General features: G+C 42.0%; 2 protein-coding genes across 4 annotated transcripts in view; one reads left to right on the forward strand and one right to left on the reverse strand.

The window, feature by feature from the left end:
- The window catches only part of ulk3 (unc-51 like kinase 3), a 14,167-nt gene extending 3,489 nt beyond the window's left edge, over positions 1–10,678 (forward strand). The window contains exons 6-17 of one of the 2 annotated variants that reach the window (XM_027161560.2): positions 322–465; positions 1,387–1,469; positions 1,839–1,994; positions 3,157–3,262; positions 4,343–4,383; positions 4,933–5,035; positions 5,258–5,322; positions 5,406–5,484; positions 8,010–8,050; positions 9,285–9,332; positions 9,630–9,693; positions 9,852–10,678. In XM_027161560.2, the coding sequence (XP_027017361.1) occupies positions 322–465; positions 1,387–1,469; positions 1,839–1,994; positions 3,157–3,262; positions 4,343–4,383; positions 4,933–5,035; positions 5,258–5,322; positions 5,406–5,484; positions 8,010–8,050; positions 9,285–9,332; positions 9,630–9,693; positions 9,852–9,868 (947 nt within the window). In that variant the 3' untranslated portion in view covers positions 9,869–10,678. The remainder of the gene's footprint in view (positions 1–321; positions 466–1,386; positions 1,470–1,838; positions 1,995–3,156; positions 3,263–4,342; positions 4,384–4,932; positions 5,036–5,257; positions 5,323–5,405; positions 5,485–8,009; positions 8,051–9,284; positions 9,333–9,629; positions 9,694–9,851) is intronic. The other variant, XM_047822658.1, reaches the window with a different exon arrangement.
- A 338-nt stretch (positions 10,679–11,016) lies between these two features.
- On the reverse strand, positions 11,017–15,294 carry si:ch1073-459b3.2 (growth arrest-specific protein 1). Of its 2 annotated transcripts, XR_007144763.1 has the most exons (2): positions 12,940–15,294; positions 11,017–11,870 (listed from the first exon to the last, which is right to left on the reverse strand). XR_007144763.1 is itself a non-coding variant. In XM_047822796.1 (1 exon), the coding sequence occupies exon 1, from the start codon at positions 14,720–14,722 to the stop codon at positions 13,958–13,960; it is 765 nt and encodes a 254-aa protein (XP_047678752.1). In that variant the 5' UTR covers positions 14,723–15,294; the 3' UTR covers positions 12,540–13,957. The 2 variants fall into 2 exon arrangements, 1 of the variants encoding a protein (XP_047678752.1); XM_047822796.1 differs by lacking the exon at positions 11,017–11,870 and having other exon boundaries at positions 12,540–15,294.
- Positions 15,295–15,508: the final 214 nt, after the last annotated feature.

A 15,508-nucleotide genomic window follows, 5' to 3' on the forward strand; every position in this document is an offset into this window, starting at 1 on the left:
CAGATAACTTTCGGGAAGTCAGGTGACCTGAATCATGTGCTACTAATCCCATATAACTACTGATCCACCTGGCACCGTGTTAGCCGAGCACTACTCGTAGCCTCGGGTTATAGTCTACTAGAAGGTCTAATAAGACATGAACGTTTATCAGAGACTTAATCAGCAAATCTCAAAGCAACAACCGTGACTGAAGCTTGTCCTTGCTCATCACTTTTTCTTTCACGGTCTCGTTATCTTCCGCTCTCATCTCTAACTCTGTGTGTGTGTGTGTGTGTGTGTGTGTGTGTGTGTGTGTGTGTGTGTGTGTGTGTGTATGTGCAGATTTTGGCTTTGCTCAGTACATGTCTCCATGGGATGAACAGAGCTCTCTGAGAGGTTCTCCTCTCTACATGGCTCCAGAGATCGTGTGCCGGCGGCAGTATGACGCCAGAGTCGACCTCTGGTCCGTTGGGGTCATACTCTATGGTGAGAGAGAGAGAGAGAGAGAGAGAGAAAGTTTTTTGATCTGGATAACAAAACTGCAGCAAACTTTCCTGTAATTATACTGGAATTACGGGAAGTATCAACAGAAAGCACAATCAACCATACAGACCGATCTGATTAGTCGAGCTGCTAAAGAGCAACCATGCAGAACAGAAAAAATCTAGAAAACGTTTCTGCTGAAGGACTGAAGGACTTTTACATTGAAAGGGTTTCAGTTTTTTTTTTTTGCATGCTGTTTTAAAGAAAAGTTTCACGTTTTAAATATAATTCCTTCCGAATAAAATCTTCTGTTGGAAATTATGTAAAAAAACAACAACAACCGGGTAGCAATTGTAGTGTCGATAGTTCATAACGTCGTATTCTGAAATTACAACACTACAATCTAACACCAACAAAATTCTGTTTCTACTTTTTATCCATTTATAGTTACATTTAACCTTGTGAAGCATCCATGAAACAAGTTCGGTCCTGTAATCTGTTGCGTTATTACAGCTCTAAATAGTCCTTGACTTCCTCTCTTTTTTTTTTTTTTAAATCGTTCTCTTGAGACAAAACAATTTACTGAGAAATCCCAAATCTGTAAATGTTAACGTGAAACGTTTACACGTGTTTTTGAAATATGTTTATTTGGATCGTCCACCACCAGTAGCCAACTACTGTCAGAGCTGCTGTTATAGAAAATGAATCTAATCGATCTGACCAATCAGAATTGAGAACTGACCAGCGCTGAGGTACAACCATGAGTAATGAAGTCTACTATACTATATGTAAGTGTTCGGTATCCGAGAACATGGGGAAATAGAACAAATATGCAAATTGGCTAGATGTCTTACTCATTAACCTGTGTGTGTGTGTATGTGCGTGCGTGTGTGTGTGTTTGCGTGTATGTGTGCTCTACTTCAGAGGCGTTATTCGGCCGAGCGCCGTTTGCATCTCGCTCCTACGCCGAACTAGAGGAGAAAATCCGCAGCGATAAACCCATCGAGGTGAGATTAAAGATCTTCAGTGTTGTATACAGAGCACGAGAAGCATTAAACATCATCTGTGAGGTCTACCGATGTGCCGTGCTCGCCTTAATTCAACCCAGAGATAGTCATGGAGCCTGTTTAGTAGTTGAAGTTCAGTATATTGAAGCATTAAGCTCTGTAGTGAAGCAGAACAGATGTTGGACACAATGGATTGTATTTCCAGACGGTTCAATGTGCAGTTTTATCGTAGCGTGCATCACTTAGACGATTCAGATTTGTTTTTTTTAATAACATAAAAAATGAGAGATTGATTTCTAGTCAAATCTCTTTCTGTGTGTGTGTGTGTGTGTGTGTGTGTGTGTGTGTGTGTGTGTGTGTGCTGTGCAGCTGCCAGCCGGTGCTAGAGTATCCCGAGACTGTCGAGATCTGTTACTCAGGCTGCTGGAGAGAGATCCAGACTCGCGCATCTCATTCGATGAGTTCTTTCTGCACCCATTTGTGGACCTGGAGCACATGGCCAGTGCTGAGAGTCTAGACAAGGCGGTGAGTGTGTGTGTGAGTGTGTGAGTGTGTGAGCGTGTGAGCGTGTGAGTGTGTGAGCATGTGGCATTGCTTTCAATTAAAAGATTTTGTAATCGGAATATTACTCAGAAAACATCACATCAATCATTTAAAAGGTTTAACTCTAAACAAATGAAAACCATGACTTGGCAAATTCATAACACTTAAGTCAGGATTCTACAATGTAAATGAAAAAATCAAAGTTATCACAGTTAGATGAAATCCCCAGTGGCCTCATATTCACTCTCTGCTCCCTTAAATTCTTACACATATTGTTTAACATTGTAATGTTTAGTTCTAAAAATATAAAAAAAAATATACATAATAAAAATCATTCAGAGATGAAGTGTATGCTGTAACCAAAAGTGATAACAGGGACTTTTATTATGGATAAAACTATAAATAGGTTAAAAGCATGTTATTCTTCTGTAGCAGTGGCAAGTTGCTGTGGTATATGAGGCATAAGACGCTTTTGAACTAATAGGAAAAGAATCGATTTCAGTTTGCGTCTGATGATTACGTGTGTGTTCTGTATTTTACTTCTCAGAAAAATAAAAGAATTATAACTAAAATCCAAAAAGTAGCATTTGAGCAGATTAAATAATTTTGATAGCTATAGTGTGTGTGTGTGTGTGTGTGTGTGTGTGTGTGTGTGTGTGTGTGTGTGTGTGTGTGTGTGCGTGCGCGCGTATGTGCGCATGTGTGTGTGCGCGCATGTGTGTAGTTTCTGGTGTATATGGATGCTGTTCAAGTGCAGTGTGTTTGTGTGTGTGTGTGTGTGTGTGTGTGTGTGTGTGTGTGTGTGTGTGTGTTTGTGTGTGTGTATGTGTGTGTTTGTGTGTGTGTTTAAAGCATCTCCTCATCTACCAGTCCTTCTTGTTTGCTGTAAGTCATTTACTCAACTCTTATGGGTTTGTTTTGAAACAGCGGCTCCTCCGATCAGAGAACCTTGACAAACTCTGGCTGTGGTTCATGGCGTTTTTACGAACTGTGTTTTCCTTGTTTGCTTATGCATTTACAGCTCAGTGTAAATACAAGTCCTGTAATTAAATCCATACAAGTGTGCGTGAGCGCTCGTTGGACGCGAGTGTTGCCAGCGTGTTAAACACACCGTCAGTTCTCTCCTCTTCTGTGTGTCTCTCAGAAGGAACTGGTCCTGCGGGCGGTGCAGAAGGATCAGGAGGGGGAGAAGGCTGCTGCTCTGTCACTCTACTGTAGCGCACTGGAGCACTTTGTGCCTGCTATTCACTGTAAAACACACACACACACACACACACACACACACACACACACACACACACACACACACACACACACACTAATAATAATTGTGATGACCAAGAACTATGAAAACTTGTTATACATACCAGTGTAGGTGTAGACTTCACTCAGCTGACTTTACTGTGTATTTTGTGACACTATTTCTAATAAGAATAATAAGAAGAATAAGACTGAGAATTTTAATTATTTTATTCAATTAAATAAAACACCTGATTGTACTAATGGCTTGGATCATATTTGCTTTCATAAAAAAACACTGTGCCAAAAAAGTGTCACCGTTGCAGTAGGTTTGTAAATCTACTTAATTTTAAAAATGCCAAAATGAGCTTTATAAACATGATGGGTTTATTAACATGACTAGGTAAACACTTTGAGCCTGCACACACTTCATTTGCCTTTTTAATGTGGGATTTTTCTTCTGCTTGCTTGATTGAGGTTAAAGGCAGGGTCTCCGATTTTTGAGTCAGGCCCGAAAACTAAACAAAAATCAAAACAAACGTGTAGCCAATGAGCAGAAAGGGGCGGGGCTTGTTGTGTTCAGTGCGTATGTGTGACGTTAGCAGAAAGCGGTTTTAACATTGACATGGAGGATAAAAACAAAGAAAGAAAGCGAAGAAAGACTTAAGATAAGGCAAGAAGTAGGACGTGTTAATATAGGATCAGCTTTCCAGCGCTGGAAAGAACTGAAGGAGCAGGAAGTTGGCCACATATTCGCAGACTGGAGTTTCCCGAGTAAATAACTCCTGAGCTAAACGCTGTTACTACACAAATAACACCTCTTTTCTATCGTAGTAATGTAGAGAGGCAGCTACAACCGCGTTTTGTGTAGTAACAGCGTTTAGCTCAGGAGTTATTGACTCGGGGAAACTCCAATCTGTGAATATGCACACATGCGCACTGTACACTCTCTACGCCCATATTGACAAGCCCCACCCCTTTCTGCTCATTGGCTACACGTTTCTTTTGATTTTTGTTTTGCTTGGTGGCCTAAAGCATTTTTCAGAAGCATTTCTACCTTTAAATGTTTTTTTCCTCCATTGTTTCCTCAGATGAAACAGACCGACAGAGGAAAGAGGTCCTGAGACAAAAGGTGAGTAAACCATGATGTATGATGTCCATTAGCCATGCTCAGTATAACCAATGCTAAAGGCTGTGTTTTGACAGCAGTGTTACTCCCGAGACTGCGCTTTAGTATTGTTATTTTTTCCACATTTGAGTGAAAAACAAACATAAAGAAAGAAAAAATTCCTTTGGCAAAGTTCAGTCAGTGGCTGGAAGTAGTCCAAGAGTGGGTAGGAGGTGCAAATTCACTCGACCCTGTCAATCACAGCAACGCTAGCTGATCATGAACGTGCGTGAGTCTTTGTTCTCTGAAGAGGGCAGTTATGCTTTCATCAGAATGTGTTACGCTGCTTTGTGTGTGCATGGAGGAAGCACGTGTTAGTCTTCATCTTCCCTGTCGTCGATGCTGAAGCTGTCGTGTGACACGGGAGAGCCGATTGGTGCACGGGAATTGGCAGGTGTTTAAATTGGCATGAAAACAGGGATAAATCTTACTACGTGTTTTTCTTTTCATGCCTCCAAATTTATCAGGTTGCTGTTCCAAGCATAATAAAGGATCATTTGGAAACTTTTACAGGTCAACCAGTATGTGTCTCGAGCTGAAGAACTCAAAGCACTGGTGGCTTCAGACAACCAAATCAGCTTTGAGAACACTCAGTCAGCCCGGGACATATTAAGAGGTAAATAATATTTCATCTCTCCAGCAAAAAGCACACACACTGAATTTCCAATAAACACAAAGGTCTGGAATCGCTGAGCGGTTTCTGAACCGAATTGAATCTGATGTGGAAAATATGAGCAGCGATTCTCCGCTGTTATGGCAACTCCTTCAGAACGAACAGAAAATGTCTTTATTCTTGACGTTTAATTTACTTTCTAATTGTCTTTACTCTGTGCGTCAGAAATGGCCCGGGATCATCCACGCTTACTTGCTGCTCTGGATTTAGCTGCCGCTGCTGTAGCGAAGGTGACACCGTGTTTGGTCATTGTAAATCCTATCATAAGATCTGTTGTGGTGCATTATGGGTACTGACTCGCTGTATCGTACAGGAGGCGAGCGGGGTAGAGGACTACGAAACGCTGGATATATATCAGCAGAGTTTGGGAGAGCTGCTGCTGGCTCTGGCTGGTAAGAACCTCACTTTCTGTAACATACACTGACGATCTACTGAGAACTGACTGATCCTAAGCCCCGTCCACTCATGGATACTGTTGCTATTTGTAAAACAGAGACCAATCGGCTACCACAAACTATTACCATGTTATTTTGGAGATCAGAATTATTTCCGGTAGAAGCTGACAGGATATATTTTAATTACTTACCGCTTAATAAACATTTACATAAGGTTACATAAGATTCAGCACCTGTATATTTCCTATAATTAATTTCTTTAGACAGAATAAAATCTGTGTATGTCCTTTACTCATACTGACAACAGTCGTGACGACATCGGAACGCTGTAAATATAAACAGAGCTCATCAGTCTGTTTAACATTGCTGTGCATGAAATCACTAAACATGTTACAGCTCCTGACTTGTAATCCAAACGGACAGGAGAGTTCTGGCTCTGACATGCCCTCTAGTGAACGTCACTGCTTCTGAACACGCAAACAAAGTCACTTAGACAGACAGAAAAATGGTAAAGAGATTTCTCCATTTCTCGGTTCTTTCTTGCTTAGTATATGTCCCACAGATCCTGTAGCTAAGACGTTATTAACTGTAATAAGGTTAATAGTCGAATGAAACATTAGATTTAGCTGAATAATCGGTATAACAGTAGATAAGCTAGCGTAGCTTGTAAATTTAGCAAGGTTCGGGTTAATAAGCCTTTTATTTAGTTTCTATTAGCAACTAACCACCTTATAGCTGACAGAGGTGACTTTGGTTACGTATGCGTAAGGGGTATGGGTAAGGGTTATGGGGTATGGGAAAGGGGTATGGGGTATGGGTAAGAGGCAAGGGGTATGGGTAAGAAGCAAGGGGTATGGGTAAGGGGTATGAGGTGGGGTATCGGTTAGGGGTAGGGGTAAGGGGTATGGGGTATGGTAAGGGGAATGGGTATGGGGTATGTGTAAGGAGAATGGGTATGGGGTACAGGGTTTCAGAAAGGGGTATTGATCAGGGGAATGGGTAAGGGGTACAGGGTATGGGTAAGGTGTATGGGGTAGGGGTATCGGTTAGGGGTAGGGGTATGGGGTATGGTAAGGGGAATGGGTATGGGGTATGTGTAAGGGGAATGGGTATGGGGTACAGGATTTCGGTAAGGGGTGAGGGGTATGGGTAAGGGGAATAGGTAACGGGTACGGGATAAGGGTAAGGGGTACAGGGTAGGGGATAAGGGTAATGGGTAAGGGGAACAGGGTAAGGGATAAGGGTAAGGGGTACAGGGTAAGGGATAAGGGTAATGGGTAAGGGGTACAGGGTAAGGGATAAGGGTAATGGGTAAGGGATAAGGGTAATGGGTAAAGGGTACAGGGTAAGGGGTAAGGTGTTCAGCTAATGATCAGCACAATCACACAGACCGATCCACAGCTCACTCTTTCTTTGACAAAACCCTCTACTCTGTCATGGTGTCCGTTTAGGTCAGGTGTATCTGTTTGTCTATATATGAAGCTTTTAAAGTACCACCTGTTCGACAGACGATGGCTACCGTTGTTTGCTAAGCGGTGACTAAACACCCGAAACCATAAAAAGGAGCTTGAGATTGGTCAATTACCCCTGAGCGAGTCATGTAACCCTCCACTCTAAGCTTTGAATGAGCGCATTGTCAGGAAGATTGATTAATTTCCTGTGCAGGCTGTTATTATAGTGTTCAACTCTGCCTGATGACCTCATGCTGGAGTTGGTCCTAAAAGTAACGACAGATGGAGAAGAAGAAGGAGGAGGAGGAGGAAAGAGATAAAAACAGAAACCAGAGAATAAAAAAAGAGATGCAGAGAGAGCGAGACAAGGAGCAGGAATAGAGAGCAGAGAAAGATGCAGGACACTGATTTGAGGTTAAATAGAAAAATTCAGAAAGGGAACATGGAAAAAAGGAAGAGAGAGAGAGTTAGAAAGTTAAGAAAGAAAAGCAGATGTGTGTCAGAGTGGTATGGAGGGAGCCAGGCCGTGCCGGTGCCAGGGCAGCGTGTGTGGTAGCGCTGCTCTGCCATCTGGATCCCATTCAGCTCCACTCTCTTCCACTCACACTGTTATTAAATACTGGAAACAAATGAAAACTGTTATCTCTGAGCGTACACTGAGCTGGAGCCAACGGCCCAGAGCACAAAATGAGCTGCACAGCACCCTGAGACCACCCAAACCCACAGAATCACGGCATACGCAAAACGGAACAATCCGAGCAAAAATGTTGGCTGTAACGAGTTGGGATCATTTAGTGCTGTGGCTTTTAAATAAGACCGCGACGGATCCCAAACCTTGTTAACGCTGTTAACAATCAAGAGAAAAGTAAAGAAGCAATAAGTATGAAATACTTTACTGAGATGGTAACATAGACGTTTAAGACTAATTTAACGTTCCATACTTCATGCAGCACAAATTTTGAATATTTAATAATATAAATAATCGTGTGACTCGAATGACTCATCAAACGATTCATTATGAAAGAAGTGAAGATTCATCCTGCTCACTCTCTCTTATTCCTGTACACGCAGCCGAGCCTCAAGGCCGCAGGAGGGAGCTGCTCCATAACGAGGTGAGTTGCTATGCTGTGTACTGTTCTGTCAACCGGACCACATTAATACACTCACTTGTCATTTTATTAGGAACACCTGAACACATGCTTGTTCACGCAGCTGTCTGGCACAGTACATAAAGTCACGCAGATACAGTAGATGTCTGATGTTGACAACATATAACTTCCGAATGAGGGATAAATGTGATTTCGGTGAGACTGACATTGACATAGTTGTCGGTTTGAGTCGTTTGGGTTTACACAGAGCGTGTGCAAAAAAAAAACAAGCTAAAAGAACATCCAGTGAGCCGTAGATTATGGGCTGAAACGCCTCGTTTTTACACGAGACCATTTAGATTGGCTAATTGGAAGAACTGCAGAAACATGCACTCTTATTTGAGTTCCTGTTAAAATCTCCAGCTTGTGGATGAATATATGAAGCATTGAAGCACCCCAGGACACGTCAGCGTGAGTCAGAGACGCCATGCAGCTCTGACGCTGAATATTAGCACGTGTTTAATTCCACCTTTCTTTTGTAGAAACCGCACCAGTTATTACCTTCTCTTTATTTGTTATAGGACTGGAGCCATGAGGCAACAAAGTTTCATTAGTTTGATTTTGTCTAGGTTTAGAGAGTGCAAAATACAACACAAACATCTGTTTAACACCGAAGCATCGTTCGGAGGAGAAAAGCGAAAGACAGATGATGAAAGAAAGTGTGTCTTTTACTGTGTTCCCATCTGAAGTTTTACGAGACCTTAAATAAATTCAGATGTGGCCACGTTAACCAAAAACAGCAGGCCACTATATACACACCAAAAAGTACAAGTACACTAAATATCCTTACAAATCACCAGCTTCTCACAACGTGCTCGGGTTTTTTTTTGTTTGTTTTTTTTTGCCCTGAAGTCTGAAGCTGTAAATAACTAAAAGAGACAACATTGTTTATTTCACTGAAATCTAACATTATAGAAGTAACACTGCTGTGGTGAAAGAGATAAAAAAAAAAAGACATGGCATAGAAAAATAATGAACTTCAGTAACTGCAAGATCTTTCACAGCAACTTTTTTTTTCATTTCTTCTAGTATTAATAAAGTTATCTATCTATCTATCTATCTATCTATCTATCTATCTATCTATCTATCTATCTATCTATCTATCTATCTATCTATCTGTGATGTGTTGTCTAAATGGCATCATTTTATTAATGAAACTGTTTATTTGCATCCTGTTCCATCCTGTTTTATCTGACAGATCAAGAGTTTGATGAGTAGAGCTGAATACCTAAAAAAACAGATCAAGGTAAAGTTACGGTTTCAGAGTGTCGTTTGGTCTACAATAGTTTTTTCTGTTTAAAATTCATACAGAGAAACAAATTTAGTTTATTTCATGTCTTACTGTTTTATGATGTCTCTGTAATAAAATACAAAGGTCCGAACTCATGCTTTCGTTCATCAATCATGTGATCAGTCTTGCACTCCTCACTGTCAAACCCACACCCCAGAATAACGTGCTTTAACTTCACTAACTAAACAATAAGACAAGTGGTTAAGGGGTTAAATCACTGGTATGCCTGTTTGTGTATGTGCCTGTATGTAGATCCAAGAAACCCAGACAGATGTCTCGCTGGATAAAGATCCGGTTGCTGAATCTGTGCGAACGTGTAAGTGCATTTAAGAGTTTATACAACATCAGTGTCGTGCCTACAGGACACAGCATTTACTGTAGCAAAACCGTGGTGTAATAAAGTGTTACGTGCATAAAAATGTGTTGGTCAACGTAATGCAGACCCATAATTATTTGGTGTTTTGTGTCACACAGCTTGTTGCCTGCAATAGCCATGGGGACATTCAGACTCATTTTACACCTCACACGACCGGATCAGGACCACGATGTTGCCGTCCGGATCCGAGGCAAATCCGATCGAATCCCTTCGAGACTGACAGACTGAATCACCCTCGAACCGTGCGACTCCAAACCCAAGCTGCTTCTTCGTTACTGTGTAGACGTGAAAGTAGTTGGTTGGAGTGATATGTATACGGATTATTTCCACATTACTCTACTCTGTGATTTTTCCTTTAGTTTGTAATATAGGGCATTCTAGATATACTAAAAACTGTAAAAATTAAAATGCACCACAAATCTGCATCTCTACTGTTTAGAAGTAAATGAATCATTATAGTACTTTAACATTCACGCTGTATCGCTTTGCTTTAACACACACACACACACACACACACACACACACACACACACACACACACACACACAGCCCTCCTCTCCCTGCAGTGCAGTGGGGTTCACCGCAGCTCATCCACATAATGAGTGCGCTGTATGGTGGTGAACGTGGCTCTGAAACCATGTGGTTTCCTCCCTGTTTCTTCTGCTCTGAAATTTACTTTGCACCGCCACACATCGGGTTCCTTAGTGTTTTCTCTGCCCTTCTCGTACGCCGCCGGTTAGCACTTTAGATTGGTGAAAAACTGAAATGAAACCCTGAAACTGTTGAAAGATCGCTTAAAGCACTGGAATGTTATAATGAAGATGTAAAAAATGGTTTTGTTGAGGTGGTTTTATAATGTATTTTTTTGCTGTAATCATTTATTGAGTGCTTGATTACAGAGGAAATAAATTAATCTTTGTGCAAATGCTGTTCGAGTGGTTTTGTGTGTGTGTGTGTGTGTGTGTGTGTGTGTGTGTGTGAGATAACTGGCTGAATTGGACTATTAAATTCTTTTTTATAAAAACCCTCTAACACACATTCACTCTCCTAGTCAATGAATCTCCTTCTCCTTCCTAGATCAGATGATCAGTTACACTAATGCACCATGTCAATGGGCTGAACCAAAAAACCTGTTCATTAGACCACTATCTAGATTGATTAAGTGTCATTCACAACTATGTATTTCATTTATTTAAAAAAAAATTACAAGACAAAATACATACTAACACCACAGGTTTCTTTTGTTCTTAAAAAGCTAAAACTTTTACTTGTGCAATCCCCCCCCCCTCTCCTTTTTCTCCTCTCTATCCTCTCTCTTGTGTCTATCAAAAATTTTCCAAATCCTCTTCCAGTCTTTTTCTATTTGGTCCAGAACCAGACTGAATTTGAAGGCTAAAAAGGGTTAATCCTTGGAATGGGGAAAATCTCATCACACTACACACACAGTATCCATCTTACGCTGACATCGGCGTCATGAATAGAACATTGTTCCCACGAGACACTAAAATCTGAACGATCGTTTCTCAGGGGCTCTTGAGCTTTGTGTGTATAGGGAAGGGTGAAATATTGGTCTGTCCTGGCATCTAGATAAATGAGACACCGAGGCCCAGGTCCTGAGTGAGAATAGCTCTCCTACTTTTGTTTGTTTTGATTTTGTTCCCAGAAGCAGGCCAGAGGGGTGGAGGGCAAGGGGCAGAGAGACGGAGATGTTTCTGCAGAGTTGTTTTCACAGCAAAATTGCCTTGTGTGTATTGCACGCTTCATCACTTAGACTGCTGCAAACATGACGAAGGCACCTTCAGACACACGGGTGACAGATTAAAGGAGGGGTGGGTGGAAAAACAACATAAAGTGTGCTGGGAAGGCTTTGGACCACCACGAGCCACCAGAACAGATTCGATGTGCCTTGCTGTAAGCGTGTCGTTTTTCCTTGGTGTTTTGACAGAGATGATGGAGAGCATGGTCTAACACATCTCTCCAAAATCTCCTATAGGTGTCCAGCTGCATACAGATCTATTGAGTGTGATGGCTGTAGAATATGATTCACATCATTTTTATCCTCTGTCAGATATCACTCCCTGTGGATGGTGGTGGAGTCGTCCTGGAAGAGACCGTGCCTGTGGGGAATGAGATGTTTCGTCATTGGATAAAGGCGATCAATATTTGCAGTGAGAAATGGATTTGCAGTGATGTTTCTCTCCAAATAGACAAATGGAGCTGAACCATAACAGCAAAATGAATACAATGTGTCACTATCTAAAATTAAATATGATTTATTCAAAATATAAATGTGCAAAATATACCTATATCTATGCAACGGATCTTTGCTGCTCCTTCGTTGTTATTTTTGTTTGTATTCTTCACCTTCTACACAACTGTTTGGAAAGCTCTTTGGTCTTTATGTTGCTTGCGTATTGGTCTGTAGACTCAGGAGCCTTTCAGAACAGGTGAACGTGTCATGATTGGTTGGACCACGTCTTATTTAGGAAATACATAAATCCATTTTTAATTCCAGGCAAGAAAAACAGCAACTTGGGGTGAATAAATTTGCAAGGGGCTCACCTCTTCCACAGATCCATTCATTTTCTTCTTTAATTTGTCATCTGTCTATATTAGTTACAGTTGCGTTAAGGTGTGAAGTATATTTAAAAAAAATAAGAATCTTCTGTACAATAAACCAGCTTTAATCTTAGCTGTATTTTATTAGTTGTAATATAAATATGAATAAAAGTTTCATATTCCTGATATATAATATAGTATATAAACTGCATAACCAATAACACGAATATCTCATAAAATTTATTACATCATATAAATATATTGCTTTCTGTACAAAGAAAGTTAACTAAAAAAATTATTTTAACAATATCCAAACTATGAAAGTTAATGCACCTAATGCGGTTTCTTCTAGATTTTAATGCAGATGTCAAAATGCAGTAATTAAAAAAAAAAGATCGATGAATTAAAATCAAAGCATTTGGGGTCAAAAATAAACCTTCTGTCTTTCTGAAGACTACAAGCAGATGTGAAGGACAGCATTGGTTCATGTGCCTTTTCAAAACATTCCTAGAAATTGAGTTGACGTAATACTTTACAAACAAATGATATACTACTGCTTTTAAATAAAAGCATAACATGTCTATATTTTCTCATAAATCACAAGCAAAATAGAAAGTGGCTTCTTACATGACAGTTGTGCAACAGAAATCCACTTTATACCGGAAACAAAGGCTGAACTCAGAACTGAGAGAGAGAGAGAGCGAGAGAGAGATCAAGTATTTCCTCTATGTTTGGGGGGGAGGGGAGGAATAAAAAGAGAAAGGAAAGAGGGAGAGAGGAAAGGGGTCACCCCGGGGGATAATTCACTGAGCTGAGGCCAGACAGACAGACAGAAAGTGGGACAGAGAGAGAGAGAGAGAGAGAGTAGACAGTGAGTGGAGGGGGATATTTATTAGCCTGTGAAGAGCCTCTCCACTTAATTTAACAACTCGATCCTGAAAGCTGCTCTTTTCTCCAGCCGTCTCCTGCAAATATTTGAAGTATAATCATCCCAACAATGAGCAAACAGGGCAAAGAGGGGTACGCAAACACACGGCACACGAGTTCTCTGTTTGTTGTGAGTCTTGCTTAAATAAAAAAAGACACCATTCAGGAAGCACTTGGATTAAACAAACCAGACAAAAAGTTAGGACAGAGAGAAAGGAAGAGAAAAACAGAATAGAGGAACGTGTGTTTTTATTCTCTCTCACGTTCTCTCATTAGCTACTGAAGGCTCTAGGTCAGTTCTGAATTATGAATTTTGTGATCAGTTATTATAATTTTCTCGTATGTTTCTGCAAGAAAGTTATTAATAAAATAAAGCAAAATCCACAAGAAAGACAAGCCTTCGTGATGGCACAAGATATCAATTGTGAATTGATATTTTGCATTATTACTGGCCTTTGGTGGTACATATGCTGCGTTATTAATCCATAATAGCGTTATCAGATCTTTTGTTCATGATGAGTATTTTGTGTAGGCCTACATGCAAATCCCAGTAAGAATAATACAGGTCCATCATTAACCATGGATCTAAAGGGTTCACTGATATATCGCAATGCATATCGCGATATGGAGCAATCTCATCGCAATATTATTATCTGTATCGTGCAGCAAACAGTGAGTTAGTGTAATCTGTGCATACGCAAAAGAGCTTTTGCCAGGGTCAAACCCCGAGAAAGGTCACCGCGAGTGACCCCAGAAACAGGGCCAGATGGCTCAAGGAACGCCAGGCACGTGAAGGCGAAACCACGGCTCCCGTGTCCATGTCGCGCTCCACTTTCCATTCATAATCCTCGTCCTCGTAGACGTCATCCTGGACATCCTGATCGGAGGCGAGCCCACGGTCTGAGAGCGTGCACAGGCGGCTCATGTTGTCCTTGACCACCTCGCAGAAGGGCCGCTCCACGCCGTCGCATACACACCGCTCGAGTAGGGCTCCGTCTGGTAACAGGCGCAGCTGCTCGATGGTGCCTCTGCATCGCGCCGAGCACTTCCTCCCGTTGAACAGCTGACCGCAGGACGCCAGGTACGCGGACAGAGCCTCGCGGCAAACGGCGCCCTCCTCGCAACGCAGCCGTGCCTCCGTGCACCCAATACCACCGGCTTCACGAGCGTGCGTGCGCGGCAGGCACGGTTCAATGGCTCGTTTTGCGCGCCGGCACTCCGAATCGACTCCGCAGTCGCACGTCTCCAAGTCCGGACCGCGGGCCGTTTGGTTTAACCGCACGAGCGCACCGACACAGTGACTCGGGCAGCGGCGTAACGCGCCACGTATGTACCCGTCGCACGCGGCCAGGTACTGCGTGTAAGCGAGCTCGCACTCGCGCTCATCGTGGCACCGGAGCACAGCCTGCCAGCACGCGGGCTCAGCGTTCAGGGCCACCGCGAAAGACAAGAGGAACACGGCGAGGCCACGCCAGGTCCCCATGCTCGCGCGCTATGGGTTGCGTTTCACACACTCACTTCCGGTCCACATTTATCAATCAGAGTGTGGAAGTTATAAACTCCTTCCGTCCTCACACCCCAGACTGAACGCAGTTAGTTTGTAAACGTTACAAAAGAGAAATAAACCAGCTTGTAAAAAATGCCAAAAGGTCATTGTCGGATTGAGCGAATTTTTCAGCCCAGTGTTTACACACGATTTTCCTTAAAGTGGTTACCATAGAAACGACCTCCAGAGTGTCCACAAAACTTTTTAACAGGTAAAAAGTTGAGAAGTTTAGATTATATCCACTTTACCGCATCCGGGAGCATCTCAAAGCGCAGAAATGGTGTGGATCTCATTCCTCTTGTACGGATTTTCACTTTCACCGCGTCGCTTGTGACGGAGAGAGAGGGGGAGTGAAAGTGAGTAGAAAGAGAAGAAAGAGCCCCCTGTCTCTCCCCCTTTCCCTTTACGCATTCTGTTTAACGATTGGTCGTAAAGGGGGACTCGTTTCCATAACAACGATGTTTTTTTGGGCAAGGCTCGAGCTGACAATTACGCGGAGCGCTGGAGTTTTAAACCAATAGAAATCTCAAAAATTAAGTGGAGAAAGCCTTGATCAGATTTAATTAGCTATAGGAAAAGTTCCCGGATGAGAGAGAGAGAGAGAGAGAGAGAGAGAGAGAGAGAGAGAGAGAGAGAGAGAGAGAGAGAGAGACTGTACTACTGTGTGTCAAATAAGTTCATGCTCAAAACTAGGGCTACTATTTAACATAGAGTGCGATGTTT

Source organism: Tachysurus fulvidraco, chromosome 13 (genome assembly GCF_022655615.1).
Source record: "Tachysurus fulvidraco isolate hzauxx_2018 chromosome 13, HZAU_PFXX_2.0, whole genome shotgun sequence".
NCBI lineage: Eukaryota > Metazoa > Chordata > Actinopteri > Siluriformes > Bagridae > Tachysurus > Tachysurus fulvidraco.